The following is a 26923-nucleotide window of genomic DNA, read 5'->3' as shown; positions in this document are numbered from 1 at the left end:
TGTGACCTCGGGTGGACTGAGAGGGGGTTTAGAGGGTGTGCCTGCATATGTGGGGAGGGCAGAGGTGGCGCAGGCAGGGAGCCTGAGAGAAGAGAGTGGACACGAACACTTACTGAGTACCTCATAGATGAAATCCCCTCAGTGACTGTGAATAATATTCTCTTTATTCCTAGTTTATAAATGAGGAAAAAAAGGGTTAGAGAATACAGAGTGCTTGCCCGAGGCCACACAAGTAGTGTTTCAGCACATAAGTCTGATGGAAATATGCCCCATTCAGCACTTCTGAATCCACGTCTAGAGTCTAGGAATTTGGAAGAGGAAAGGGAGAGGTGAAATGGGAGCTCTTTTTCTTTCTATGTTTAACTCTACATTCCCTGCCCTCCCCGTATAATCATTGAATTTCCACTTTTGAAGCCTCAATGGATGGGCTGAATTCTCCATAAACTGGCATTCTTATTTTTAGGAATCCCTCCATTATGAACTATACTACATTGATAAAGATGCTCTGTTAAAATTTCCAAGTGTTACAGTTTAATTCAGCAGATTTTTTCTACCCGAGGAGTCTCTCATGTACAAGGTGCATGCTGGGCTATGTGACAGTCTCCAGGGAGGTGGACCCCATGTTCAGAGTTCACTGCAGAGAGGGGGTTACAGGGGAGCCAGCAGTCATTCCATAGGGTAGACTATGTACATGCCTGAGTTAAGGGGGCTCAGACATTCTTTGGGGTTTCAAGAAGACAGCTTTGTATCTGACATTCTGGAAAGACTTAAGGGAGAAGGTTCTACCTGAAATGGCACTGGGTGGATGGGCAGGGTTTCCTCAGGTGGAGATGGGGGTGTAGGAAGTGACATATGCACACGGTCAGGAGGGTGGCCGTAAGACAAAGGTTCAGGTTGGCTGAGGGTGGGATATGGGTGTTAGAATTTCAACAACTGCCCTCATTTTGTGGGTTATAAAAGTAATGCATGCCCATTACAGAAAATTTGGAAAATATATGAAAATACAAAAGAAAAGCACAGGCAACCATTATTCCAATATTTTATTGTATTTTCTTCCAGACTATCCATCAGTCTGTATAAACATCTTTTAAAAACTTCTTTTGACAGTTAGAATGCATACTTCTTATAGAAATTTGGAATATACTGAAGAGCAAAAAGAAGAAAATAAAAATCACCTGTAATCTTAGTCAATAAGATTCTTAAGACTCTTTAAGATTCTTGCATTTTACCTGTTTGTGGGCTTGTTGTTGTTGTTGTTTTAATTGAGATGGAGTTTTGCTATCGTTGCCCAGGCTGGAGTACAATGGCATGATTTTGGCTCACTGCAACCTCTGCCTCCCAGGTTCAACCAATTCTCCTGCCTCAGCCTCCCAAGTAGCTGGGATTACTGTCATGTGGCACCACGCCCAGCTAATTTTTGTATTTTTAGTAGAGATGGGGTTTCACCATGTTGGCCAGGCTGGTCTCGAACTCCTGACCTCAGGTGATCCACCCACCTTGGCCTCCCAAAGTGCTGGGATTATAGGCATGAGCCACCACGCCCAGCATGTTTTGTGGTTTGAAAGAATAAAGATGACAGTTTTGAAAATGCATGAGATTGAGACAGACTGGAAGGGATGAGAAAGACGGCAAGGAGGGAGCTGAGGCGGGCGGACAGGGAGGAGGACTGCAGTGAGGGAGCTGAGGCGGGCGGACAGGGAGGAGGACTGCAGTGAGGGAGCTGAGGCGGGCGGACAGGGAGGAGGACTGCAGTGAGGGAGCTGAGGCGGGCGGACAGGGAGGAGGACTGCAGTGAGGGAGCTGAGGCGGGCGGACAGGGAGGAGGACTGCAGTGAGGGAGCTGAGGCGGGCGGACAGGGAGGAGGACTGCAGTGAGGGGGCTGAGGCGGGCGGACAGGGAGGAGGACTGCAGTGAGGGAGCTGAGGCGGGCGGACAGGGAGGAGGACTGCAGTGAGGGAGCTGAGGCGGGCGGACAGGGAGGAGGACTGCAGTGAGGGAGCTGAGGCGGGCGGACAGGGAGGAGGACTGCAGTGAGGGAGCTGAGGCGGGCGGACAGGGAGGAGGCTGCCGTCACCCTCCAGCTGGGAAAAGAAAGGACATAAAATTTGAGAGACTGGAAACTGGGACTGCCAACTTTTCTGTGAAGGATCCGGGAAAATGGTGATGCTGTGAAAACAGAGACAGAAGATAGTGACTTGGTAGTCACCTTGGTGGTAGCTATATTGAATTTCAGGTATCAGGGAGCCTTCCAGGTGGAGATCCCGAGCAAGAGTTGGAAATGCCTGTCTTTTTTTAAGCTTTCTCAGGTGGGTGGTTAGGGGTTCAGCATCTCGATTTAAGAGTCATTTTCAGATGGATGATATGTGGTTTGAACTACATAGAAAAAGGCTGCTCTAAGAGTATAAAAAGGGCCGGGTGCGGTGGCTCATAGCCTGTAATCCCAACACTTTGGGAGGCTGAGGCAGGCGGATCACCTGAGGTCAGGAGTTCGAGACCAGCCTGGCCAACATGGTGAAACCCTGTCTCTACTCAAAATACAAAAATTAGCTGGATGTGGTGGCGGGCGCCTGTCATCCCAGCTACTCAGGAGGCTGAGGCAGGATAATCACTTGAACCCGGGAGGCGGAGGTTGCAGTGATCCGAGATGGCACCATTGCACTCCAGCCTGGGTGACAGAGCAAGACTTTGTCTCAAAATAAAATAAAAATGAAAGGGTAAAAAGGAAAGTGTAAAGTGTGTACTTTATAGAAAGCTAAAATAGGCAAAGCCAGTTTGTTACTTTGAATGGTCAGCAGCTGTGACGGGACTGGGGCAAGTACACAGCCTGAGGGTGGAATGACTGCCACTCCTCCTATCCATCCTAACCTTCTAGGATCCCAGGCGTGGAGGCTGCCTTGGAAATTGTTGTGTACGTGGCTGTGTTCTGAGTGAAGTCTCAAAGCAGGGGAAAGAGCTGGAAGAGAGGGAGCATTTGGATAAGACGCTGAAGGAACATGCGGTAACTGCACATGTTCTAATGAGAGCCCAGCCTCCCTGGTGGTTTCCACTCTGACGAGACAGACTGCTCTTTCTACCCCATCTGTTGTTGGAGGGTTTGTTATTCAGTGGTACCCTTAGTAGGCAGAGGTGAAGAGTGGGGCATTCTAGTTAACGGGAGTGTGCTAGTTAGCAGAGAATGGGGTGTACTAGTTAGTAGAACTTGCCCTAGCCAATTTGCATAGTGATCCCATAGGACATGTCAGATCAGGAAGACTGCCTTTCATGAGTGCTGAGGCTGTAGTGGTTGGCCTCTTAGCTATTTTTAGAAAATCACATTTTAACAATCACAATCTCAGATCTTTACCAGTCAGGTCAAAATTTGCAGTGTCAATGTGTTTTGGAAAAGAGCTGTATGAAAATTTGAACTTTCTTTAAAGTTCTTTCTGAAGATTTCATATGAGATCACAAATCTTAAGGGAAACTAAAATCTCACAATAAAGAATCTCATAGACACAGATATTCATGAGTAATGACAGATTAAAATTGTGAGTAGAAATGCAGGAATCTTAAGGTAATTCTAAATAAAAACAATCTAGTAGGATTTTTGGAAAATTCTTGTCAAGTAATGATTTTGTAATGATTGTGTCAAAAATGTAAATCTGATTCAGTGATACAGTTGTAATTTGATATATTCTTTAAGTCTCTTAGGTGCTTAAATCATGATGTAAGTTTGAATATTTTTTTCCTTCAATTTAAAACTTTATTTCTACAGAATGTAGATGTCCTTCAGAAGTTCCTAGGGGAGGTGGTAGTGGTGGTGACAGGTAAATTCATTACGTCTGTGACTTCCAAAGGCCAGTTGTCAGACCACTGTCATCAGTATCACCTTAGGTTAAATATTTTGTAAGGAACAATTTAGATATATTCTGTAAAAGATACCTTTATGGTTTAGTTCAGGTCCTCTAGGGTTGACCTGTTTCTTGTTGTAGCCACTGCTGCAGCAGTGAACCCTGGGAACTCTAATCACCTTCATGTAAGTACAACTTGAAAGTGCTTCTCTCCTCTTGCCATCTGCCCAAGGTGACACACTCATGTGTGTGCAACTGTGAAAACGAGCCTATAAGCTCAAATTCTAAAGAATATGAATCGTGAAGAAAGGCGGCAACAGTATGAACAAATGAAATATAAATTCACTCATGAAGTTAATTTTTTGAAACAAACTGAAAAACATTTTAAAATGTGTGCTTAGGATGTTCAAAGAGGTCAGAGAAGGAATAACAAGAGGATACAACAGAAAATAGGCACAATAAAACAAAAGAACTAAATATAAAACTTGGAATAAAAATAGCTATTGAAATAATTCCATACATGGAACTCTTAGATTGAACCCAGTTGATGAAGGACTTAGTTCATAGTTCTAGTGAATAGTTCTGATGCAACTAGAGCAGGGAAAAGAAGAATGTATCAATCAGCAGCTGAATGACACAAAGGATAAGTTGAGATGTCCCAACTGACATGTAAAAGGAGTTCCAGAGAAATAGAATTGCAAGAATAGTGGAGAAGCAATTTGAGAATATAATAGCTGAAGACGTTTTAGAAATAAAGATGTGAATCATATTGAAAGTATATTTTAAGCCCTAAGCAAGATAAATAAAAATTAATGACATCTAGATTTATAATAATTAAACCCCAGCATATTAATGAGAAAATGTTAATAACTATAGAAAGAAAAGACATTGCCTACAGAGAAATGACCATCAGACTGACAGGAGACTTATGAGTGCCAGTGATCATGAGAAAATAATGGAGTAACATCTTCAAAGTATTGATGAAATTTATACCCAGCTAAACTTTCATTCAGTAGTACAGACATAATAGAAATATTTCAGATATAAAAAAACAAGAGATTTTATAACTCATACACAGTTACTATAAAGCCTCTTAAAAATACTTCAACAAGATGAATAATTAATGTAAATGAATGACATAAAGTATAAGAAACAGTAATGAGTTCAAAAATGATTAAAATGTTGATCACTGAAACAATTGTAAGAAAACCATTTGTGTGTGTGTTAGAAACAAATATAAAAAGACAAATCTTTACACTGTGGTAATGAGATAGAGATTGTTCAGTGTGAGGGGCCATGAGTTTGGGAGAAGGTCAGAAATACTAACTTCAAACTTGGTTAGGAAAACATGATAGTGAAGTGGGTATGTAACAATTGTAAGGGTAAACACTAGAACAATTTTTTTTTTCTTTTTGCCTCCAAATTGTCCAAGGGTCAAGAGCAGTCAGAAAAGACTAATAGAAGATAGAAAATGAGGGAAAAGAAATAAAAGGAGGAGGATGGTAAGTAGAAAACACAAAATGAGGTTATGGAAAGAAGTTTAAATAGCCAGAGTAAATATATTAAAATCATTAATTAAAGGATGAGAATATCAAATTGGCTAAGAACCAAAATCCTGTTATATGCTGCTTGCAAGAAATGTACCTAAAATAATGACACATGGAAAGGTTAAAAATGAAGACTTGGAAAAGATACGCCTGGTAAATGAATACAAAAAAGGTAATGTAGGCATCTTAATATTAGAAAAAATAATTTTAAGAACAAAAGACTTTAATAGTATTAAAAATACTAAACAATAACAATAATAGCAAGAAGATACACAGTAATAGACTTGTGTATGCTAATAGCATAGCCTAAACTGTGTATAAGAAAGATTGACAGAACTAAAAGAGAAACTGAAAAATTCACAATCGTAGGAGGAAATTTGAATTGACTCTCTAAGAATCAGATGGCTCAATTTGCCAGAAAATTAAACATATATAGATGATTTAAGTAACAAATTGATAAGCTTTTACATAAATGTCTGTAAAACCCTGTACCTAAATATAGAGAGGAATTTTATGCTTTTCAAGTACACATAGAATATTTACAAAAATTCACCAGGTTGTAGGTGACAAAATAAGCCTCAACAAATTTCAAAATAATGAAGACCACATTCTCTTAACGCAATGCAATCAAATTGGAAATAAAATTGTAAAAGTAGTATACCAGACAGACCATATGTTTGAAAACAAAAATGTATACTTTTAAGTAATTCATGGGTTAAGAAGGAAATGAAATGGAAATTACATTAGAATTATCCACTCTTTCTGGCTGTATGGAAGGCATACTAAAATCAGGGTGATTTTATACACCAGCACTAAGTAATACAAAAGTATGGTAGAAAAAACAGTATTTATAACAGCACCACAAATCATGGGGTACATAGAACTATATGTAATACAAATGTTTAAGATCTTTATTTATTTATTTTTTTGCGATGGATTCTCACTGTGTCACTCAAGCTGGAGTGCAGTGGTGGAATCTCAGCTCACTGGAACCTCTGCCTCCTGAGTTCAAGTGATTCTTCTGCCTCAGCCTCCTGCGTAGCTGGGACTATAGGTGCATGCCACCACACGTGGCTAATTTTTATATTTTTTAGTAGAGATGGGGTTTTTACTATGTTGGCCAGGCTGGTCTTGAACTCCTGACCTCAGGTGATCTGGCTGCCTCGGCCTTCCAGTGTGCTGAGATTGCAGGCATGAGCCACCATGCCTGGCCACATGTTTTAAGATTTTTATGGAGAAAATTATAACTTGGTATTGAAGGACATCCAAGAAGACTTGAACAAATGGAGAGCTATGTTATTGTTTTCATAGCAGTAAAGTGCTGTGTGCATTTATACCTTGCATAAGTCCTCATTCTACCACATGTTAGCTAACCCTCTAGCTGATAATGCAAACACTAACTGGAGGATTTTATTTATAAGGGCTCTAGAATAAAATACGAGTTATTCACATTAGCATCACCTGTTAACTAGTATTCTGAACTAGTTAGTGCAGCTTTTCATTGTATTGTGGTTGGTCTCATAACTAGGTTGAGTTTTTCTCCTCTGCTAAGAGGAAATAATACTGAAGTTCTTTTTCTTGTGACATTTGTATTATAAGAACTTGGTGTGGGGGTGGAGCACAAAGCTCCAGCCCCCTGAACCTCTGCCAGTTAAGATGGTGTTGGATTAGGTTACATCTGGTTACTGTCCTGGGAAAATCACTTTTATAGAGATGGGCTTCCAAGTGGTTTTAAATTTATCTTTCTATTGAAGTTTTTAGGTCAATTATATATGTTGACTAAATTTACAAATAAACTTGTGTGTCCAAAAAATTACTAATATGACAAAATATTTCCAAATTCATCTGTAAGTTCAATGTAATTCTATTTAAAATTTTTAAAGGATATTTTATGGAATTTGACAAGCTGATATTAAAGCTGAATAGTAATAGGCCAAGAATAACAAAGAAAATTTTGAAGAAGTACAAGGTAACAACACTTACTGTACTAGGTATTTTGACTCATTAAAACTAGCCTGATTACCACCCCCTGATATTTTCCTACAAATCTACTCCATTCACAGGGTTCCCCACTTAACCCAGTAATCTTCGAGTCAACCATAACCCTCTCTTTCTCTCAAACTCTGTGTCAAATCTGTCAGAAAATCCTTTTGGCTCTATCTTCAAAATATATCCAGAATCTAATCATGACCCATGACTTCCTCTGCTACCACTTGGTCTAAACCACCATTATCTCTTACCTGGATTACAGCCATAGTTTATTAACCATTCACTGCCTCTGTGCTTGGTTCACTCTAGTCTGTTTTCAGCCGAGTACAGCCAGAGTGATCTTGTAAAACATAAGTTTTGTCATTTCCTCTCCTGCTCAAAACTCTACCGTGGCTACCCATTTTACTCAGAGTAAAATCCAGAGTCCTTAATGATCCCACAAGGCCCTACACATCTGGCTTCTCTGATCCGTGTCCTGCTACTTCACACTGGCTTCCTTCCTGCCCCTTACAAATAGCAGGCACGTTCTTGTTGTCCCTGTAAGACTGCTTTCTCTGCGCCTTGCCAGGGATATCTGAATGGGTGACTGCCTCACTGCCTTCATGGCTTTGTTTGCAGCCACCTTCCCTTTGAGGCTCACCCTATTGAAAATTGTGCCCTCCCAGCCCTCCTGATCTCTCTGACCTGCTCTGCTTTTCTTTTCATTTTTTATAGCTCTTTCTACCTTCAAACTATGTCATCTACCTATTATTTTTAATGTTGTTAATCTTTTTCCCACCAGAGTATACTCACTAAACAGGGTAGGATCTTGTTTGCTTTGTTCACTCATTTATCCCAGGTGCTTAGAGCAATTCCTGTCATATAGTAGGCAGTGAATAAATATTTGTTGAATAAATGATGAAAAACAGGATAGTATTGGTGTAGGAATAGACAAATGAATGGAACATAACAGAAAGCCCAGAAACGGGACTACTTACAATGATGTCATATAAAGGTAGCATTAGAGATAAGTGGGAGAAATAATGGATTATTTAATAGCAATTTATTTGGGATACTTGGTTATCAATATAGAAAAAATAAATTGAATCCCCACCTCACACCCTATGCAAAGATTCTTCCATATGGATTAATAACCTAAAATTAAGAGCAAAACTTTAAAGCTTCTGAAAATATAGGATATTATCTTTATAATCTTTATATATGGATGGACTTGTACAAGGTACAAAAAACACAAATGATAAAGGAAAAGATAGAGAAATTTAACCACATTACAATTTAAAACATCTGTGTGATGACACACATCATAAGTGAAGGTAAAAGCAAATCACATATGAGATAATATCTGTAAACATATAACTGGAAAAAATAGCATTCAAAACATAAAAATTGTAAAAAAATCAAGAAAAATATAAGAACCCAATAGGAAAATGGACAAAGGCACTTTATAAATGAGAGAACATGCATGGCCCATATACTGTATGAAGAGATGCTCAACCTCACTGGTGATTAGCTATGTATATAACAAATCACAGTGAAATATCTTTTTTTTTTTTATTTTTTTTAGACGGAGTCTTGCTCTGTTGCCAGGCTGGAGTTCACCAGGCTGGAGTGCAGTGGTACGATCTCGGCTCACTGCAGTCTCCGCCTCCCAGGTTCAAGCAGTTCTCCTGCTTCAGCCTCCCGAGTAGCTGGGACTACAGGCGTGCACCACCACACCCAGCTAATTTTTGTAATTTTAGTAGAGACAGGGTTTCACCATGTTGGCCAGGATGGTCTCAATCTCTTGACGTTTGATCAGCCTGCCTCGGCCTCCGAAACTGCTAGGATTATAGGCGTGAGCTGCCATGCCTGGCCCGAAATATCATTTTAAGCCCATCCAATTGGCAAATATTTATATACTTCTAACACCAAATGCTTGCAAGGCTGTGGTGCAACAGAGATCCTCTACACTGCTTATAGGATGATTGCACCTGGCAAACTCTTCTTGCCTACTTGTCCCTGTAGCAAGGAGCCCAGAGTGCCCAGGCAATAGCTGTATCGTATAACTCAATGGACTCTTGCTATATTCCTGGATGAAAGTGTACTGTTTGGGGGACTAAGACCCGTAACTCTACAGAGCCAAGAGTTGTGGGAACAAAAACTGCAAAGTCTCCTGATGGGTCCCTGAGATGGTAAATGAAGTCAATCCTGTTTCTCTCCTTTGCTTTCCAAACACATGTATTATTCATTTGGAGAACATGGTGTGTCCCTACCTTTGGAGTCTGATTCAGTGTCCTCGAGTCTGGCACCCACCTGCACAGAGTTCGTTCTCTGAACTGGTGATGTGGCTGTGCCTTGGGGCCATTCCAGTGCTTTTTCAGGATGGCGGTTCCTGGCGACGTGCAGTATAATAAAACAGGTGGAAACCGGCTGTGGGCTCACTGCTGCATCTTCCTTGCTGCAAAGTGAGTTGCTTGGTCTGATGGATGTTATTTATGGGATAGAAGTTGGCCAAGACCCTGAAGGCAGGAAAATCAAACCCATGCCGGGAATACATGTGCGTGAGTGTAAGAATGCATCACTGGCCCTTTCATCATGGAAGGGGCCTGGGGTAATCCTTTGCCACCATAATGGTGGGTTGGTCCTCTCGAGTGGTGCTGTGTAAGGCACTTGGTGACAGTCTCTGTTGCTGGCCATTTGGACATTTGGTGGTGGCAGTAGCTAGGTGGGCCTTGCTGAGTGGGTGTGCATGCTGTTGGGCCGTGTGTAACCTAGGTCTCTGCCATTGTGGCCAGTTTGTTCCTGCATCCATCACGCAGGTACTAGGGTGGCCAGTGAAGACACTGGCTGGCATCCCCTGGCTGGGCCCCTTTCCATGCTTTGTGGATGAGTGCCTCTTTCATGGTAGATGCCCTCTGACTGGCATTATCATGTGGTACAGAGATCTTCATGTGGCATACTCACTCCCACACGTCCACCTATGTCCCTCTACCCCGCATTTCCTAATTCCTCATCTTCCAGTCTTTGTGTTTCTGGCCTCTGACTAGTCACTCAAGCCACTTGCAGTTGCCCTTGAGTCCACAGCTGTCCTGAGCTTGGGCTATTCTTCCCTCTCTGAAGGAATCAGTTGGAAGGATTTTTTCCTTACCCCTGTCTTTCCTGGCCACTCTCAAGTAAGGCTGCAGTGTAGCTGCTCTGCATTTCCAGCCTGCACCCATATAACGAGCCAACCATTCAAACCCCCCCCACACCCCTATCCCCCAAATGGCCTTTCTCTTGGCCCCCAGCTGGTTTTACAGGATTGCCGCACAGCTGTAGGTGTGAGGGAGGGAGTTGGTGCAGCCTGGCGGGTGCTGGGGGAGTCTGGCTCCCTATTCATGCAGCTCACGTGTGCCCTCTGGTCCTGCTTGTGCGTGATTCCGGATGTACAACTTCCTTTTTGTGATAGACTGTGGCTGCAGCCCCTTGACCTTATAATCTAGTGGGTCTGATGGGACTTACCTTTTGATGGGAAATTTCAGCCACATCATCCCCTGGTGTTCCATGGCTGTGCGCTCTGCAGTGTGCTTCATTGTCACCCATGTTATGATCTCGAAGTGCCTTTTCCCATTAAACTAGGCTTCTTGGTGAAATGGTTGATTCTGGGACTGGGGTAGGAAGTGTACAAGGTGAGTCTAGGACGTCCTGTTAAACCAGAGAGCAAAGAAGCTATGAGACGACTGCAGACAAGGAGCCAATTTGAAGAAGGTCTCACTGGCCAAAGACATGACTATTGGAGCTTACACGAGAGCAGTCATTGAAATCATCAAATATGTTTAAATGAATACATTTATGATGATGTTTAAAAAACTCTTCGATTGGCCTGGGAGATAGCAAGTTCATCATCTTGAAGACACTATGTAAATGGATTAATCAAGCATTTCTCTTCCCTGTCCCTTATGAATTGTACCACTGAGTAACAAAGTAGTAGCTGAGGGGAAGCTTTTCATTATAAGGTATGAAAACGAAACGATAGAATTAGAAGATCACTATTTTGCAACTCTCCAGGAATTAACACATGTAGGCACTGAGCATCCATGGATGCTAACTAGACATGAAAGAGACATCTAGGCATTCCGTGCTTTCTAATCAAAGACCATCCATAGCCCCACCTCTAGTCTTGCCAAAGGATCAATTCTGAGTCTGATGAAGCCTCTGTCAACTTGCAGAAAATTGTCCTCTGAGGACGGAGGCATGAATTGAATTGCACCATGAGAACACAGTCCTCAGAATCCACAGTGTGAGCAACTGAACAGGTCAACTAGACTGTGATCTTCAAGGGATAAGGTCAAAGGAAAAGAATGGAGACAATGTATTGATTAAAAGAACTTAAAGATGGCTGAGTGTGGTGGCTCACGCCTGTAATCCCAGCACTTTGGGAGGCTGAGGCGGGCAGATCACCTGAGGTCAGGAGTCCGAGACCAACCTGGCCAACATGAGAAAACCCCATCTCTACTAAAAACACAAAAATTAGCTGGGCATGGTGGCATGTGCTTGTAATCCCAGCTACTAGGGAGGGTGCAGCAGAAGAATTGCTTGAACCCAGGATGTGGAGGTTGTGGTGAGCCAAGATCGCCCCACTGAACTCCAGCCTGGGTTACAGAGGGAGACTCCATCTTAAAAAAAAAAAAAAAAAAAGAACTTAAAGACATACCAAATTTAAAAAATGAGCAAGACTGTAATGTCAGGGATGGACACTTAGGTGATAAAAGTGTAAGAAACATAGGAGGTGATTACTGTGAAAGTCAGATAACAGTTACTTTTTGGGCTATCGGGTGTCTGTTGGGATTGGAGGGTAGCACACATGGAGGCATGTCCAGGGTAGATGGCAAACTTCTGATTCTTGGCCCCGGTGGTGGTTGTCAGGGTGTTTGCCTAATAACAGTGCATTGAAATATATGTTTGTTTTGTGTGTGTGTGTGTGTGTGTTTTTTTTTTTTTTTGCATCAGTTTTATTTTATAACAAAAGGCTAAAAAGAAGTATTTAAAGAAAGTAATGCATACTATATTTTATTTGCTGATATAATGATTACCAGATTATTGAAATGTATGAGTAATTTTGCTATAAATAAGCCTGTTTTCTTTGTTTAAACACACACACACACACACACACACACACACAATTTTCACACTCACACCTTCAAAGCCACATAATAGAATGTTTAGGTTAAACCTGCAGCCCCTAGTTGAAATGTTGCTTCATGGAATTTTATCCTCCTAACAACCTGTGTCCTAAGTCACATTCCTCTCCAGAAATGTGGACATTGACCGTATTCCAGTCCCTGAGACACTGTTTCAGCCACACGTGGCAGCCCAGACCCTTGCCCACCTGCATCCTGGTCATTCATTCTCCTCATGGGGTCATTACTTGATCCCTATTAAGCATTAAAAGTGGATTAAATATCTCTCTACTTATAGGTAATGTTTTGCTTGGTTTGGCCAAAAACATTTTAAGTTTTAAAAACCTGGGGCCACTGCAGTGGGACCATGGACAAAGGTCAGGACAGGCTGGCTACTAAAATGGCCTGTCACGAACCTTGTACATGAAGGTTGAAGGATTCTGGTGTTCTCTGGTGCCATCGCTGTTAGCCAAAAACATTTTAAGTTTTAAAAACCTGGGGCCACTGCAGTGGGACCATGGACAAAGGTCAGGACAGGCTGGCTACTAAAATGGCCTGTCACGAACCTTGTACATGAAGGTTGAAGGATTCTGGTGTTCTCTGGTGCCATCGCTGTTAGTCATTGTGCAGCACAGAAATATTTTATTCAACAAACTCTGCAGACTCCTGAACTTCAGGGGTGGGCTGCCTTCTGCCTGGCGCTCTGCACAGATCCTGGGGCCCTCATGGTCATTTATGCGCAGTGAAGCTTCTCCGCTCACCTACAGCTTGTCCTTCTCCAGAGAATCCTTGTCATCCTCCCCTCATCCCAGGGAGTGCAACGAAGGAAAATGAATAGTGAATCCTTTTGCTGGAGACCTGTGGATACTTAATTTTTATAGATACTCAGTAAATATTTATTTATATTCACTAGCAGCAAGCAATTCACTTGTAAATGGAAAAAATGGAATAGTGGTGTGTAACATAAGCATAAGCAGATGCTCATGTTATTTCTTTGAATATTTTTCCTTTCTTTAAAAATGTAAATTTTTTAATTTTTAAAGTAATAGGAATCTATTACAGAAAAATGTGAAGAATGAAGAAATATTCCTAAATTGTCACCACTATAATACAGTCATGGTTATCACTGTAGTATACTTAGTATATTTGCTTCCAGTCTAATTTTGGTGTGAAATTCTTTAATAGTTGTAATAAAAATGCATTTAATTGTGTTTTTTCCTTTTTACTTTAGTCTTAGATAATTATGATATCACAGACATTTCCATGTTGCAATGTTATCACAACAATAATTTTTTACTGCATTAAATTTTATTATTTGGTCTTATATTTTTATGTTAACCTAGTTTTGGTTAACACATTTTAACAAATAGAATATTTTTGTATAATGTATAATTTTATTCAAATTGCTTTTTGGGTTTTGTTGCTTTGGATTTTTAGAGTAGAATATTAAAGAGTGTCAAGAATTTCAGTAAACTTCTAATTTATCTTTCAGCTCTGTCATCAAATCTAGTAAATCGAGTGAGTGTAGGAATGAGAGGTGTATAGTGTATATTAATTTACCAACTGTTGTTCCACTCAGGATCTCAGTTATATGTAACTTCATAAAGCCATATAAAATTTGAGTGAGGCAGTAATCTTTTTTTACATCTAGAAATGGGCCATAGAACACCAGTTGTACTGGACAGTTTAGAAACTTATGGTAGAAAATGAAGGTTCTTTATTTGGAGCCAAAGGAAGTACACGGCAGCGTTTTCGATGTGTGTGAGTGTGTGTGTTCTTGGGAGATGGGTTGTGATTTTCATCAGATGTTCAAAGAGATCCTGTGCTACTGGTATAGACACAGTGTTTGCTAGTCGAATGGAATGCTACTTTTGTGAGTTTGTTTGTTGTTGTCATTCTCTCCCTGTCTCCCCTCCAAACCCTTCTCCTGCATTCATTATATCCAGAAATAAAACTCAGAAAAACTTACTTTTGGGTAAGCAGTGATTTATCACGTGCAAGTTTATAGTGATTAAAAAAATTTAAAACGCTAAACACATATGTGACATTGTTAATTGGAAATATGCACCAATTTATGTTGATTTTGGAAGTTTTCCCATTAAAATGAGTAACTTAGTGCTATACTTTGTTAAAATATTTTTTAAAAAAATATGTGACCAGGGAGCGGATAATTCAGTAAATTTTCTATTAATTCAAGTTATGAATTGAATGTGGAAATATGAAAATAGTTACCCCCTTACTATGTTATTTGGAAATGTGTAGATTTACTAACTCCATTAAATTTGAGGCCTTCTAAGTTTTCGCACAGCTAAAGCAAAGAGATATTATATGCAGATAATTGTAAATGAAATTATTTACCAATGTTAAGAACTCTCCTTCTTTAAAAGATAAAATCTTAGTCATTTTTGGTTATCAAATGACAGGAGCACCTTTTTTTTTTTTTTTTTTTTTTTGTCTAACAGGTATGTGAATGTGCAGTGACTGCTTTGTTTTGAATAATCAATATCTTTTTGTTTTTTTTTTAAGGAATGGGCTGTTTCTGGGGAGCTGAAAGGAAATTCTGGGTCTTGAAAGGAGTATATTCAACTCAAGTTGGTTTTGCAGGAGGCTATACTTCAAATCCTACTTATAAAGAAGTCTGCTCAGGTAGGAAGAATTTGCTTTGTTGTATTACTAGGAGAAACAAGGAAGGGCTTGTCACAACTGTTGGGTGACAGACTCTTTAAAATGGAAATATGTTTTTTTTTTAAATGTTTCTTCAGTCTTTATTATTTTCATAAATATACTTGTGGGCCTCTCACTTCATATGTTTAGAAGATGATAATCTTCCTGTGGAATGTACCATTTAGCTTTTGCTGTGGAACAACCACTCTAAAACATGGTGGCTTCAAACAGTCATTTTATTAGCTTGTAATTCTGATGATCAGCAGTTGAGGCTGGGCTCAGCTTTGTGGTTTTCTGTTAGCTTCACCTGGGATTTGCTCATGTGGCTAAGGTCAACCTGTGGGTTGCCTGGGGGCTAGTTGGCTTAGGCTGCTTTACTCTTAGGCCTGGCAATTGGTGCTGGCTACTGGTTAGCACTAACTGCCAGCTGGGGTTTGGGGATGATGGACCATATGTTTTCAGCACGCTGGTCTGAGCTAATTCACATGGTAGTGGATGCAGAGAACCTAAGAGCAGCAAGAGAAGATGAGCCCCATTCTCTGTTTGTGTTACGTTCACTTTTATACCATTGGCCAAAGCACGTCATATGGTCTAGGCCAGAGACAGTATGGGATGGCTCCCCAAAGGCAAGAATATAGGAGGTATCAAGAATCAGTACCATTATTGCAACAATCTACCACATGAGACAAACATTTCATATACTGGTTGTGTTTTCTGGAAGGAAAAACATTGAAAGCCATGCTATAATGCAGGCATCAGCAAACTATTGACTCATAGGCCAAATCCCACTTGCTGCCTATCTGTGTGAGTAAATTTTTGTTGAAACACAGCTATTCTCGTTATTATTATTATTACATATTATCTATGAGTGTTTTCATGCTACAGTGACAGAGTTGAGTGCTCGCAACCAACTTTGTGGTCTGCAAAGCCTAAAATATTTACTGTTGGGAGCTTTACAGGAAAAAAATTTGCTGACCTCTACTCTAGGTTAACAGGATAGGCAGATGCCCTCATGACAAATTCTATCTCGAATACCACATTACCTCTCTGGATTTGTTTCTGACCTTCAGGGATTTCCTTTCCTTTCCTGCCAGCTCAGGTAGCATTTGAAATGTTTTTCTAAAAAACTTACATTCACCATTTTAAGAGGTCTTAATAGGGAGGGAGTATCTGGAGCTATAGTCCACTATATTGATGGAAATGGGGTGTAAAATGTGAAGTTTTATCTTTTTAAAATAAAGGCTTAAGTAAGTCGGTTTGTGGAGGATGCACTCAGCCCTCCGAGGGCACCATGAATGATGGAGAGGAAAAGCTGGAGTGTGGGAGCTTGGTGAATAATGAGCATCTTGATGTGTTTGCTACAATATGAATTTTATTTTGAAATAAAATTTGAGCTGTACAACAATGAAAATATTATAAAAATGTGCACATTCTTATTTTTTCTTGCTCTAGAGAAGGATTGAAATATTCTGATTGGTATGGAGAATGTGGTATAATGAACAAATATTTTAATGGTTAACCTATTTTTTTTACTTCTGTTTCAAAATTAAACAAATGCTTATGCATAGCTATAAATAGACTCAAATGAATCCTGGAGATCACCCAGGTGTATCCTCTCAAGTCTGAGGAATGGAAATGAATAGATTCATTCCTGTCATTCCAGACATGACTTAATGGCCTAAGAGAAAAAGGTTGTTAAGAAAACCCCTAAATATCTACTGCTTTATCCCTATTATCCTCAACCAGCAAAATGTTAACGATCAGTTAGAATATTGGGATTGCTTGTTTGCTGGAACCCTTTTCAGTTCAGCTGTTTATGTTAATAACAACATGATAATTGCCATGTGTTAAACTCATGCTATATGCCAGACACTCTAATAAGCACTTTCTCTGTCTTTGCTTTTCTCTAAGCAGTTCCATGAAGTATGTCAGTTTCTATCTTTTACAGAGGGAGTGTTGAGGCTCAGAGAGGATAAATAACTTACCTAAGGTCATACCTAGCAGGAATCCCTACCTCATTAGCTCTCAGCTCAAAGTCTATGCCATTGACCGTGGTGTAAGTCTCGTAGCTGTCATCATATCCCAGCCATTCTCCATTTATCCCTTTGTACTTCCTTCCACCAAGTCACAAATTCTCTTTCATATCTATCTTTCTGCTATATTTTTTATTATATTGGTGTGCTTTTAAATGATTAAGGAGAATGCCAAGGAAATTCTTTTGTCTTCCTTATGTTTAGAAGGAAAAAGGGCAAAGTCAGTTCGTGCAAACAGCTGGTGTGTTAGAGGCCTCTAGCAGTGGTGAAGTACAGAAACCACGGAGGTTGGTAAATAACTCGATTTGATATGAACACTACCTGCTAAGTTAACAGTAGCATTGGGAAGCATGGTTGTCATGGAAACTTGTTCCTGATTGGAAAGGGATAGTTATAGGGTCTTACCCAGACACAGAAGGAGAGATGATTTCTTTCCCTAGGCTTTTTTTTTGTTCTGATCATAAAAGGGAAAAACAAAAAGGCAGAGAGGAGCTATGATAGAAAGGTCCCCCTGGCACAGAAGTGGTGGAGCCTTCAGGTCCCTGGGAATAACAGAGAAGGAGAACAAATAAGGTCCCTAGCTAGAGTAATTATGGTAACCAGCTAATTAAAGATTTTTGACCGAGGAGAGGGGTGGGGGAGACATAAAGCAGGTTACACTGGCGGGCCTCCCCTCTGAAGCCTCTGGTGCTCAAAGCCTTGCTGAACAAGTCAGCCCTGGAGGGGTCTGACTTGAAAGAAGGAAAGAAAAAACCCAAGGCTCTCTGGTAAGATGCATAGTAATTGCTGAGGTCCAGTGTGGGGGAAATACTAGTCTGTACTATAGTATTTGCACTGATTTCAAAATTGCTTTCTCTTGCGCTTGCAATTAAGTTTATAAAACTTTGATCACAATCCGTGAATATTTTGTAAAGGTTTTTACTTTTATTTTGTCAAGAAAAGAAGCATAGGGACCTGGATTGTGTGCAAATTCCTTCTCTCATAAAGCAGTATGCTTGAGCTTGAGGTACCTTGTGGTTTCTTGGGGCAGATGCCAGAGATATGGGAGGAGGGGTTAACAGAATCCACAGGGCCAGCTTTACTACTGCTCTGTGCAACCTCTTATGTGATGACACACATCAGAGCTTCCACAAGCATTATCTCAGCACACAGGTGGGTGAACACAGGCCGAGGAACCATCGGCTCAAGTTTGCTACCTCTGCTGCGCCAGTGAGTCTGCACAGCCTCAACAGGGGAGAAGTGAGTGAGAGAGTGTGGATGTGAGTGTAGAAGCAGTGTGTGTCCAGAGAGGGTGTGGATTCATGTCCAAATGGTATTTCTATGTGGAAATTGATAGGCCAGTGACTCCAAACCCCAAACTGGAGTTGTGACTAGGCGTATAGAAAAGATAACGTGGCTTCTCATAGTAGCTGAGAGAGGACGTGTCCCTATCGTGGGCTCACTAATGGGGCTCTTCGTGGTGGGCAGTCTCCATTGCTTGGTGCCACTTGCACCTAACGTCTGTAGAGAATACAAGGGGACAGCCTCTTAGGAATTTGGAATAAAGTCGCCCGTTGGGAATGGCAGTAGAAAATCAGCCTGCACTGAGTCACAGTGGAGATGGACAGTCACTGGGAAGAGAGATTGGTTTCTGTGTCAGTAGGATTTCAGAGTAACCTAATGGAAAGCCCTGACTATGTAAAAGGAACATAGGGCCTTAGCAGGAGGTTGGTGAGCTAGAACAGCCTAGGAGAGGGGAGGTCCAGCCACTCTCTTGGGTGTTCTGGGCAGACCCACAGAGCCTGATACCCTGGCACTTTTAAGTTGTGTCACTAACCTCATGTTCTGATCCATACTCTAAAACTTTCCAATCTTTTGTCCTCCTGTGGGGATTATTTACAGAAAGAAAATGCATTGAAATCAGGTTGGTCAGACACGCAGTTCTAATTCTCACTTAGAATTCAATAAAATGCCACTCTGAGATATACATCTCAGTCTATTGTGAGTTTAGTCTGTACAGGTCATTCTCTCCAAATTGAGTTAACCTTGGGTTGAGTTATATGATGAAAACAGAGTTTTGGCCGGACCTCCATGATCTTCCAAGGCTTCACTTGCCTCCTGCATTCCCTTGGAGATTTCCCATCCCTTGCATGTGCCCATAATTTCATTTAAACCTGCTTTAAAAGTGAATGTACCTTTTAAGTAATCTATAATCTTCCCTTCCTCAGGTTCATTAAGCACTGAACCAATAGTGCACAGGCTGAGAAACTTTCCTCACCTAGATGTTTTGGGCCTGAATTCTAACCCCCCTGAAAGCCACCCACCACCAGCTTCTGCACCAGGTACCCAGTCTTGTTTGGGACACAGGGTAGCATCTCTCATGGCCAGCAGACCTCTGTTGGGCCACTGTTCTGATTCATTTCTGATCTAAGAGACGTGCTGAGAAGTAATTCATGTCTTAGTGGCCACTGTTTTGTACCTAAAATGATGTCCAAAGATTCATCTGTCCATTTGTGTTTCCTACAAGCTCAGCATCTGGCTGGCACTAGAAAACCCAGAACCTGGACCGGATTAGCCATGAGGAGCCTAACTTGTATGTAGGCCTTACTTGAATAAATTAAATATGCCACTTATTGGAAAGGTACCACATGCAAGGCATTGCACCAGGTCCTAGGAGAAGATTGGTTGTGATGTGAAGAATACTGGTTCCTGTCTTCCAGAATTTTCTCTATAGTCAAATGAAAGCTTGATCTTTCACATTTGTTTTAAGGAGTTGGGCTGACACTGGTTTTCTCTTTACACATGCACACACACACACCCCCTCAAACAGTTGTTATGCAAACCAACTGATTAACTGGCATGCTGTTGCTTTACTACATTGATTTTAGAAGTAATTGAGCTATTCAGATTCCTGAATGCTCAGATAGAGAATTATTCTTACATTTTATAATAACGACTGTACAGATGAAAATATGAAAAGACATTCTGCAATGGATAAGCATTCTGGGTTAATTTCAGTGCATTAGCCTAATATACAAATACCCCATTTCTGGCAAGAAAACCCAGGATGTTCATTCAGTGGGTAATATCTTTTCATATTTTGCTTACAGATGTTCAGAACAATTCCATGTTTATTAGTCTATTCAAAAGCTTTTAGAAATCTGCACAGCCAAGTGGCACTGAATCCAGAAGCATGAAAGGAGCTGCACAACTTTTCCTCATAAGATTTGCACAAGCACCACGGGAAATCTGAGGCCCAGACATTTCCTTATCAACAGAATACCCCAGTGGATTTTCAAGCGGGCTGTTCAACAGAGGTCTTGAGCAGGAGCCCAGGTGTGGGAAGAGCAGAGTGTGGGAGTCCTCATGTGACCCTCTAGGGGTGGTGATGCGACCAACTATATGGTCGGCAAAACCTAAAATATTTACTGTCAGGTGCTTACGTATACTGCCCTGAGCCCATTTCCTCTCTTGTAGAATGGAGCAATGCTGCTTGATGAAACCAGTTGAGTTGTGATTGGATTCTTACTTGATTTGTTTCAAATCTGAGTATTCTAGAAAATCTAGGATACACACTTTCTAGCTCTTGGGCATGTTAAAGATGAACACGATGGATCGTGAAGCATTGCTTGGCAGGGCCTGGGCCAGCCTGCAACAAGTATGCCTGGCGCAGCACACGGAACCCATTTTCTTCTCGTCTTCATCTGTGTTCTTAGGAGGTCAGGTCATGTCACCCCCTTTTCCAAATGCATATAATTATTTCCTTGATGCTTGAGAGCTTTAACTAAGCATGGAATAATAATTTCCTCACTAATGTAAAACAACTCAGTATACTTTTTTTTTTTTTAAGTTTGACTTAATTTCTGAAGTGTTTGGGTGGAAGCGCATGTCTATGTATCTTACATGAGATGAATGATCCCATTCTTCAAAGTAGGGATGAGTTCTGTTATTAGCAGATTTTATCAAGCAGTGTAAAACTCATTCTAAATTCCTTGCAGACTGCATTAAATCTCTTTTTAGTGCATAGTCAGTCTTATTGTACTCATTTCAATGTCAGTCAAGGTAAATTACTAAGTTATTGACATACTCCTGAAAATGCGAGAATTCTGGTGTTCAGTTCTTGCTACAAGCAATTTGATCGCTTTTTATTCCTCTTATTTTAGGTATAAAATTGCACCTTAAACTTGTAGCAGGCAGGATAAAAATGCTTATCTCTCTCAAACCAAGAGGCACAAAGCAGTCTTCAAGAGCAGAGACCCTTGACTCATACCCTTAGGACCAAAGATACCTGCTCACCCAGTGCCGTCTTCCGCACACGCCCATAAAGGCAGCTGTGCAAGACAGATTAGTTCAGTGAGTGGACCCATTGCCTGAGGAAAAAGTATAGGTAATAAGAAAACAGCTGGTTTTGTTTATTCTAAACCTCAGTCACCAGAAAGAGCAAGCTTGGCTTCTCGACCAACAGCACCCCTCTGAAGGGTTGATATGGGGGGGCATAGGTCATGGGGGAGGTCAAGGCATTTGAGAACTGGAAGGGTTTCAACCATCTTCCAATACAGCAGCTTTCAAACTGGGTGACCATGGAACCCTCAGGCTTTCAGAAAGGTTCTGCGGGAGCTCCGGAGGTAATGACATTTGAACTAGATAACAGTCCAGCTGCTTGGAGAGCCCATGCACAGCTTTCAGCTGTATTATATGTTGATGTCCTGCCTAATCACCTTATTTTGAAAAGTTATTAAGAATGTTGGGAAACCTCCAAGACAGATTTCTTTGTCCAGTGAGGGGACTGAGGCCGAGAGAGGTGAAGTGATTTGAGAGATTTTAGTGGAAGGGTTGAAAATGTGCTTGTCTTCTTAGATCACAGTGTGACTAGAACACCCAAAGGAAGTTTAGATCATACACCAATTCTGCCCCTCTCGGTGAGGTTTACAGTTAAGGATTCAGAGTAGGGGTGGCTTTGGAGTTGGAAATGTTAAGATTTGAAGAGGTCATAGTTTTGTCATTTGGTTCCTGTTTATCATTTCTGTTAGGCTGGATTTTTCCCCCAATATTGAGTCCTGGGGTTTCCCAATAGATAGTTCTTGTGTCTGCTAGACGCTTTAAGTCCTGTCTGCAACGGCCAGCAGCAGAGCTGAGGTCGTGACAATAAAGAGCGCCTGCAGGAGCCCAGGACTTAGGACCAAGAAAGAAAATCATTGAATGGGGGAGTGGTTTCCTTGCCTCTCTCACCTCCCTCACCTCCCTCCCTTTCAAGCTTCTGCAAATTGGCTTCCCGGCCTGGGCTGGGGACTGCCCAGTCCTGCAGAATCAGGGCAAGCCGTCTGCAAATTGATTTGTCCACCAAGCGTGGCCTGCAGACCTTACATATAATAACCTGGTACGCACCTGCTCCAGTTTTCAATATACAAGGGTGATGGCATTGCAATAAGTAAAACATGCACTCAGCCAGTGCTATTGAACTCAGAGCAACTTTTCACCATCACATATGTCCTTCATCCACCAGTTCTAAAATTTGAGTGACCCTATGGGGGCTCTCTGGCAGTATCTAGACAAAATCATGGTCTGTCATACTCACGTAGGTCTGAACCCTGTATGCTGATGGGTAGTTCAAAGTTGAAACTGAAGAGACATGTGCACATTTTGCTAGAGGTATCCCGAGTTTGCCCAGATATTTAAATTGAGCATTAGACATCAGAGAGGATGAGGATTTTCTATCGCTTCAAATAACTAAAGTCTGGCAAGCGGCAAAACATAGGGCCTCACAATCCTGCTGTCCTTGAATGGTAAAAGGAGGCATTTAGTGCCTTTCTTTCCTCTTCAGGCCATTGGCTAAAGACTCCAATGATGATGTCAAGGTCTGTTCTTTGTCATTGAAGGGCAAGGGGTGAGTGAATTGGATGGTTTATGGACTCTCTAAAGACTATTGCATGTGCTACATGTTCTTCATATGACCTTGATATTTTAATATTCTATAGCTTGTTTGGCTGTTCAACTCACCTCCTTAAACAGCTTAAATCACTGCTGAGGAACAGGTGTGGTGGTCAGAGGTCAACAGACTGATGACTTTAAGTAGTTAAATGCGTCAATATTTCAGCATTTCTGGTGGTAAAACTCAAATAGGGCATTTAAGTAGAAAACAAATGGAAAGGAACAATAATGAAAACATCCTTTATACCCATTTAACACTGGAAATAGGTTATTCTTTCATTGTTTTAGGATTATATTCTCAAAGACTTAGAAGGGAAATTAAGAGGAATTTGCTATAGCAAGCAGTTCTTAAAACGTAATTGCAAAAGCAATTGATGAATGTGCCCACACTGATGTTTTCAAATCACATCTAATGGAGCCATAATGTAATATGAGAAAATAACCTTATAGGGGGTCAGGGGGTTGAGCTTCTCTAGGAATTTTATGGGATATATTGGGTCTTAATTACTTCATAATGACTGACAGTTTTTAGAGCCTTAGAATAAAGGTTTCCTTTTTTTTTCTAAGTTACATTAAAAATAAATATCTGGGTCAATTACTGGCCCATCCATCTGCCAAGTGAAAATTGCAACAAGAGAGAAAAACACGGTCGCTCGTCATGGGAGTGAAGCACCCAGACGTGAGCGGAGCGGCTTGGGAAGAGGTCACTGTTGTTTGCTGGGGCTGTGCCTCCAATCTGCCGGGGGCTCCTCAGCCTGGGAATCATTTACAAACCACTGAGGCCCCTCAGCTGCAGGAGAAGCTTTACTTAATAAATCCTGGCCTCTGAGGCAGGGAATTGTGAGGTCTCTCAGGGAATGCTGAGGGACAGAACTAATTTCAGTGTCTTCGTTCTTTGAAAATGGGAGCTAGCATCACGTCTCTGGCTGGAGCGTTCTGATGAGGGTGACCACCTATCCACAACATGTTTTGAACCCTTTTATTTATAGTTGTTGTCTTCCTCTTTCTTTCTTGATGTTTCCTCTTCCTCCTGCTCCCCCTGTCTTCTCTTTTTCATCTTCTTTCCTTTAGTTAAGGATATGTTGTTTTTTTCCACTCTGGTTTATTGTTATAAGGCTTAAAAGAAGTCACAGAAACTGGTGACTTAGCACATAGTACACATCTTAGGTTTAGAAGAACAGTTGAAAACATAATGCCCTTAATGGGTATTACAATAGTAGTTTATATCCATGACCACTTTGGATATTTGTAATCCACAACTCATTCTACCTACTCATCTCTGTCACAGGCCCATGAAATAGAGCAGCATCAGTGCTGCCCCTTACAAATGTGCCAGGGGTCAGGGGCACTTGGAAAGTTACTCAATGTGCCACCTGGCTCATTAGAGGTTTTGTCAATCTGCTGGTAGGATTGAAAATAAAACAGGGTTTATATTTAAGACTATCTCCTTCTAAGCCTTCTCTTCACTCATTTCCAGTAAATGCATTTTCACATGTCTTTCTTGAGCACTTTAGGATAATTTAAAAATGCTAAGCTGTGCTAGAACTGTGCTAGAGTTTTGAACATGGCTTATAAAAATAATCTAGAGGTCTGGAACTGTTTAGATGGATGTGATCTACAGAAACATGGGATTTCCTTTTCTTTATCTGAATGGACTTTAGAGGTCACCTATTCCAGCGATTTTTTTTTTTTTTTTGAAACTTTTATTAGGCATTAGAATCTTTTCTTCAGACAAAAATTTTGCACAGAAGTCCATTAAAACAGTGTCCAAGATGCTCTGATTGAGAGAGGGGCTTCCCCCGGCACTGTCCTCAATATTCTGGCCCTAGAGTGCTGCCTGAAAACACACCGGGAGCTTAGTCTGTAAAGCAGTTGAGGACGAGGGCCGAGTGAACTCTGGGCTGAAACATGCAGTAAAACGAGAAGGCCTGCCACACCTCGCTCATCACTAGCCCACTGCAAGGCTGCACTTTGGATGCTCGTGGAAACCCGCAGGATGATTGAGGAGTCTGTGCAGAGGGAAGGGGCCTTTTAGTTCTCTGCCTCCTTAGAGGTGTGCCCTGGCGGGCCGGGAGCCTCAGACAGAGATGTTTCTGTACAGGTTCCAGGTTTTGCAGCAAGGTCCCAGAGCATCCCGTTCTCCCAATGACCGGTGCTCCTTCTGTTTTCAATTTCAGCCTGATTCCCTAAGTGAATTTCATGTGAAGCTGTCCCTTCCCCCTCGGTCCCAGCGGGTAAGGAGCTGCTGGCGACTGTCACGCCAGTGCCCCTGTCAGCAGACCTGCTTGGCTCTGGAAGGATGAGTTGACAAAAAGCCATAGGTGCCTGAACTTGGGTGTCTTTGTGCACAAGAAAAAATAATCTGTCACCTTGTTTAAGGCGTGTTCGGTCGCGTTTGATAGTTTGAAAATGCTCTGGGGAAAAATCATCTCTCTGGCTTCAAGAGTCAGGTTGTAAAATGGCGAAATCACATACTGGGGGCTGGAGTGGGGCGGGGGAGGGTGCTGGTTTCTTTTTTAAATAAAGCTTTAATTTTTTAATCTAATAAACGGTTTTTTGTTTAAAGAGCAGTTTTAGGTTCACAGCAAAAGTGAGCAGAATGTAAAGACAATTCCCATCCCCCCCATCCCCCTACCATGCCCACCGCCAACATCCCCACCAGAGTGGTACATTTGGTACACCCCAGGGACCACACTGACATGTCCTCAGCAGCCATAGTTGGCATTGAGTTCACTCTAGATGTTCTGACATGTGTAATGAATGACCTGTGTCCACCGTGAAGTTATTGTACAGAGTGATTTCACTGCCCTCAAATACTCTGTGCTCAGCCTATTTAGCCCGTCCTCCCCCACCAACCCCTGGCAACCGCTGATCTTTTCAGAGTCTTCATGTGTTTGCCCATTTCAGAATGTCATCGAGTTGAAATCACACAGTCTCTGTCCTTTTTAGATTGGCTTCTTTCCGTAATATGCACTGAAATTTCCACCCTGTCTTTTCATGGCTCGGTAGGTCATTTCTTTTTAGTGCTGAATAATATTCCATGGCCTGGATGTACCCCAGTTTGCTGGGCTGTTCCCCTGCTGAAGAATATCTTGGATGTCTCCAGCTTTTGACAGTTACGATTGAAGCTGCTGTCAACGTAGGAAACTGGTTTTAAACGTTCAGTAGAGATGAATGTAAGAACTCTGGAGTGGGGGAGGCTTGGAGGCCTGGGTTGAAGTGCAGTTCTGCCAGAGAGGATTTCTGCTAGCTGGTATCAGGCAACTGGGGACTTCATTCGTCAAAAGCACTTAATGTTGAAACTTACTTTTCTTTTCTGAGCCACATAAGTAACAAGAATTCAGACAGCACCTCTGTCTAGGTGGATGACTGGTGAAAAATTTCAACAGTACTTTTCTCTCTCCAGAGCGCCAGAGTTCAGATAGGCATGTGTGCATGCTCCCCTTTCTGTGGGGCAGAAGTACATGTATTTCTGTGTCCCCCTGAGGTGCAGCTGTAGTCTCTGACCCCCCTGAGTTGCAACCCACTGGGAGTGTTTCTTATAAGATTTCTCACTTTGTGGGGACCTTGGGCTTCATCTCCTGCCCCAAATGGCTGCCACGGTGGGTCCAGAAGAAACCCTCAGAACTCTGGAGTTTGCTTATCTTCTAGGCTTCTTATTCATTTCTTTCCTTCATACTAGCTCAGTGAAAAATGTTAAAATATTTAAAAAGTATATCGTATCCAACATTTTAGTTAGACAGGAAGATTGCTTAAGACGTCGATGTGCCCTATCTTGGCCAGGGCATTGCAAGGCGGGGTTAGTGCTCATAGACAC

General features: G+C 41.5%; 1 protein-coding gene across 35 annotated transcripts in view; it reads left to right on the top strand.

Moving 5' to 3' along the window:
* Window positions 1–26923, top strand: part of MSRA (methionine sulfoxide reductase A) — a 413664-nt gene that overhangs the window by 167673 nt on the left and 219068 nt on the right. For 29 of the 35 annotated variants that reach the window (XR_012417021.1, XM_065518783.1, XM_065518790.2 and 26 more), the window contains one exon: window positions 15029–15148. The exons of 5 other annotated variants lie outside the window; for them this stretch is intronic. Coding sequence is in view for 29 of the 30 variants with exons in the window: in XM_065518783.1 (XP_065374855.1) it covers window positions 15029–15148 (120 nt within the window). In the remaining variant the exon portion in view is untranslated. Of the gene's footprint in view, window positions 1–13010; window positions 13391–15028; window positions 15149–26923 lie in introns of those variants that run through there. One more of the 35 variants, XM_074000250.1, reaches the window with a different exon arrangement.

This window comes from Macaca fascicularis, chromosome 8 (genome assembly GCF_037993035.2).
Source record: "Macaca fascicularis isolate 582-1 chromosome 8, T2T-MFA8v1.1".
NCBI lineage: Eukaryota > Metazoa > Chordata > Mammalia > Primates > Cercopithecidae > Macaca > Macaca fascicularis.
This window is presented reverse-complemented; position numbering and strand designations above follow the sequence as displayed.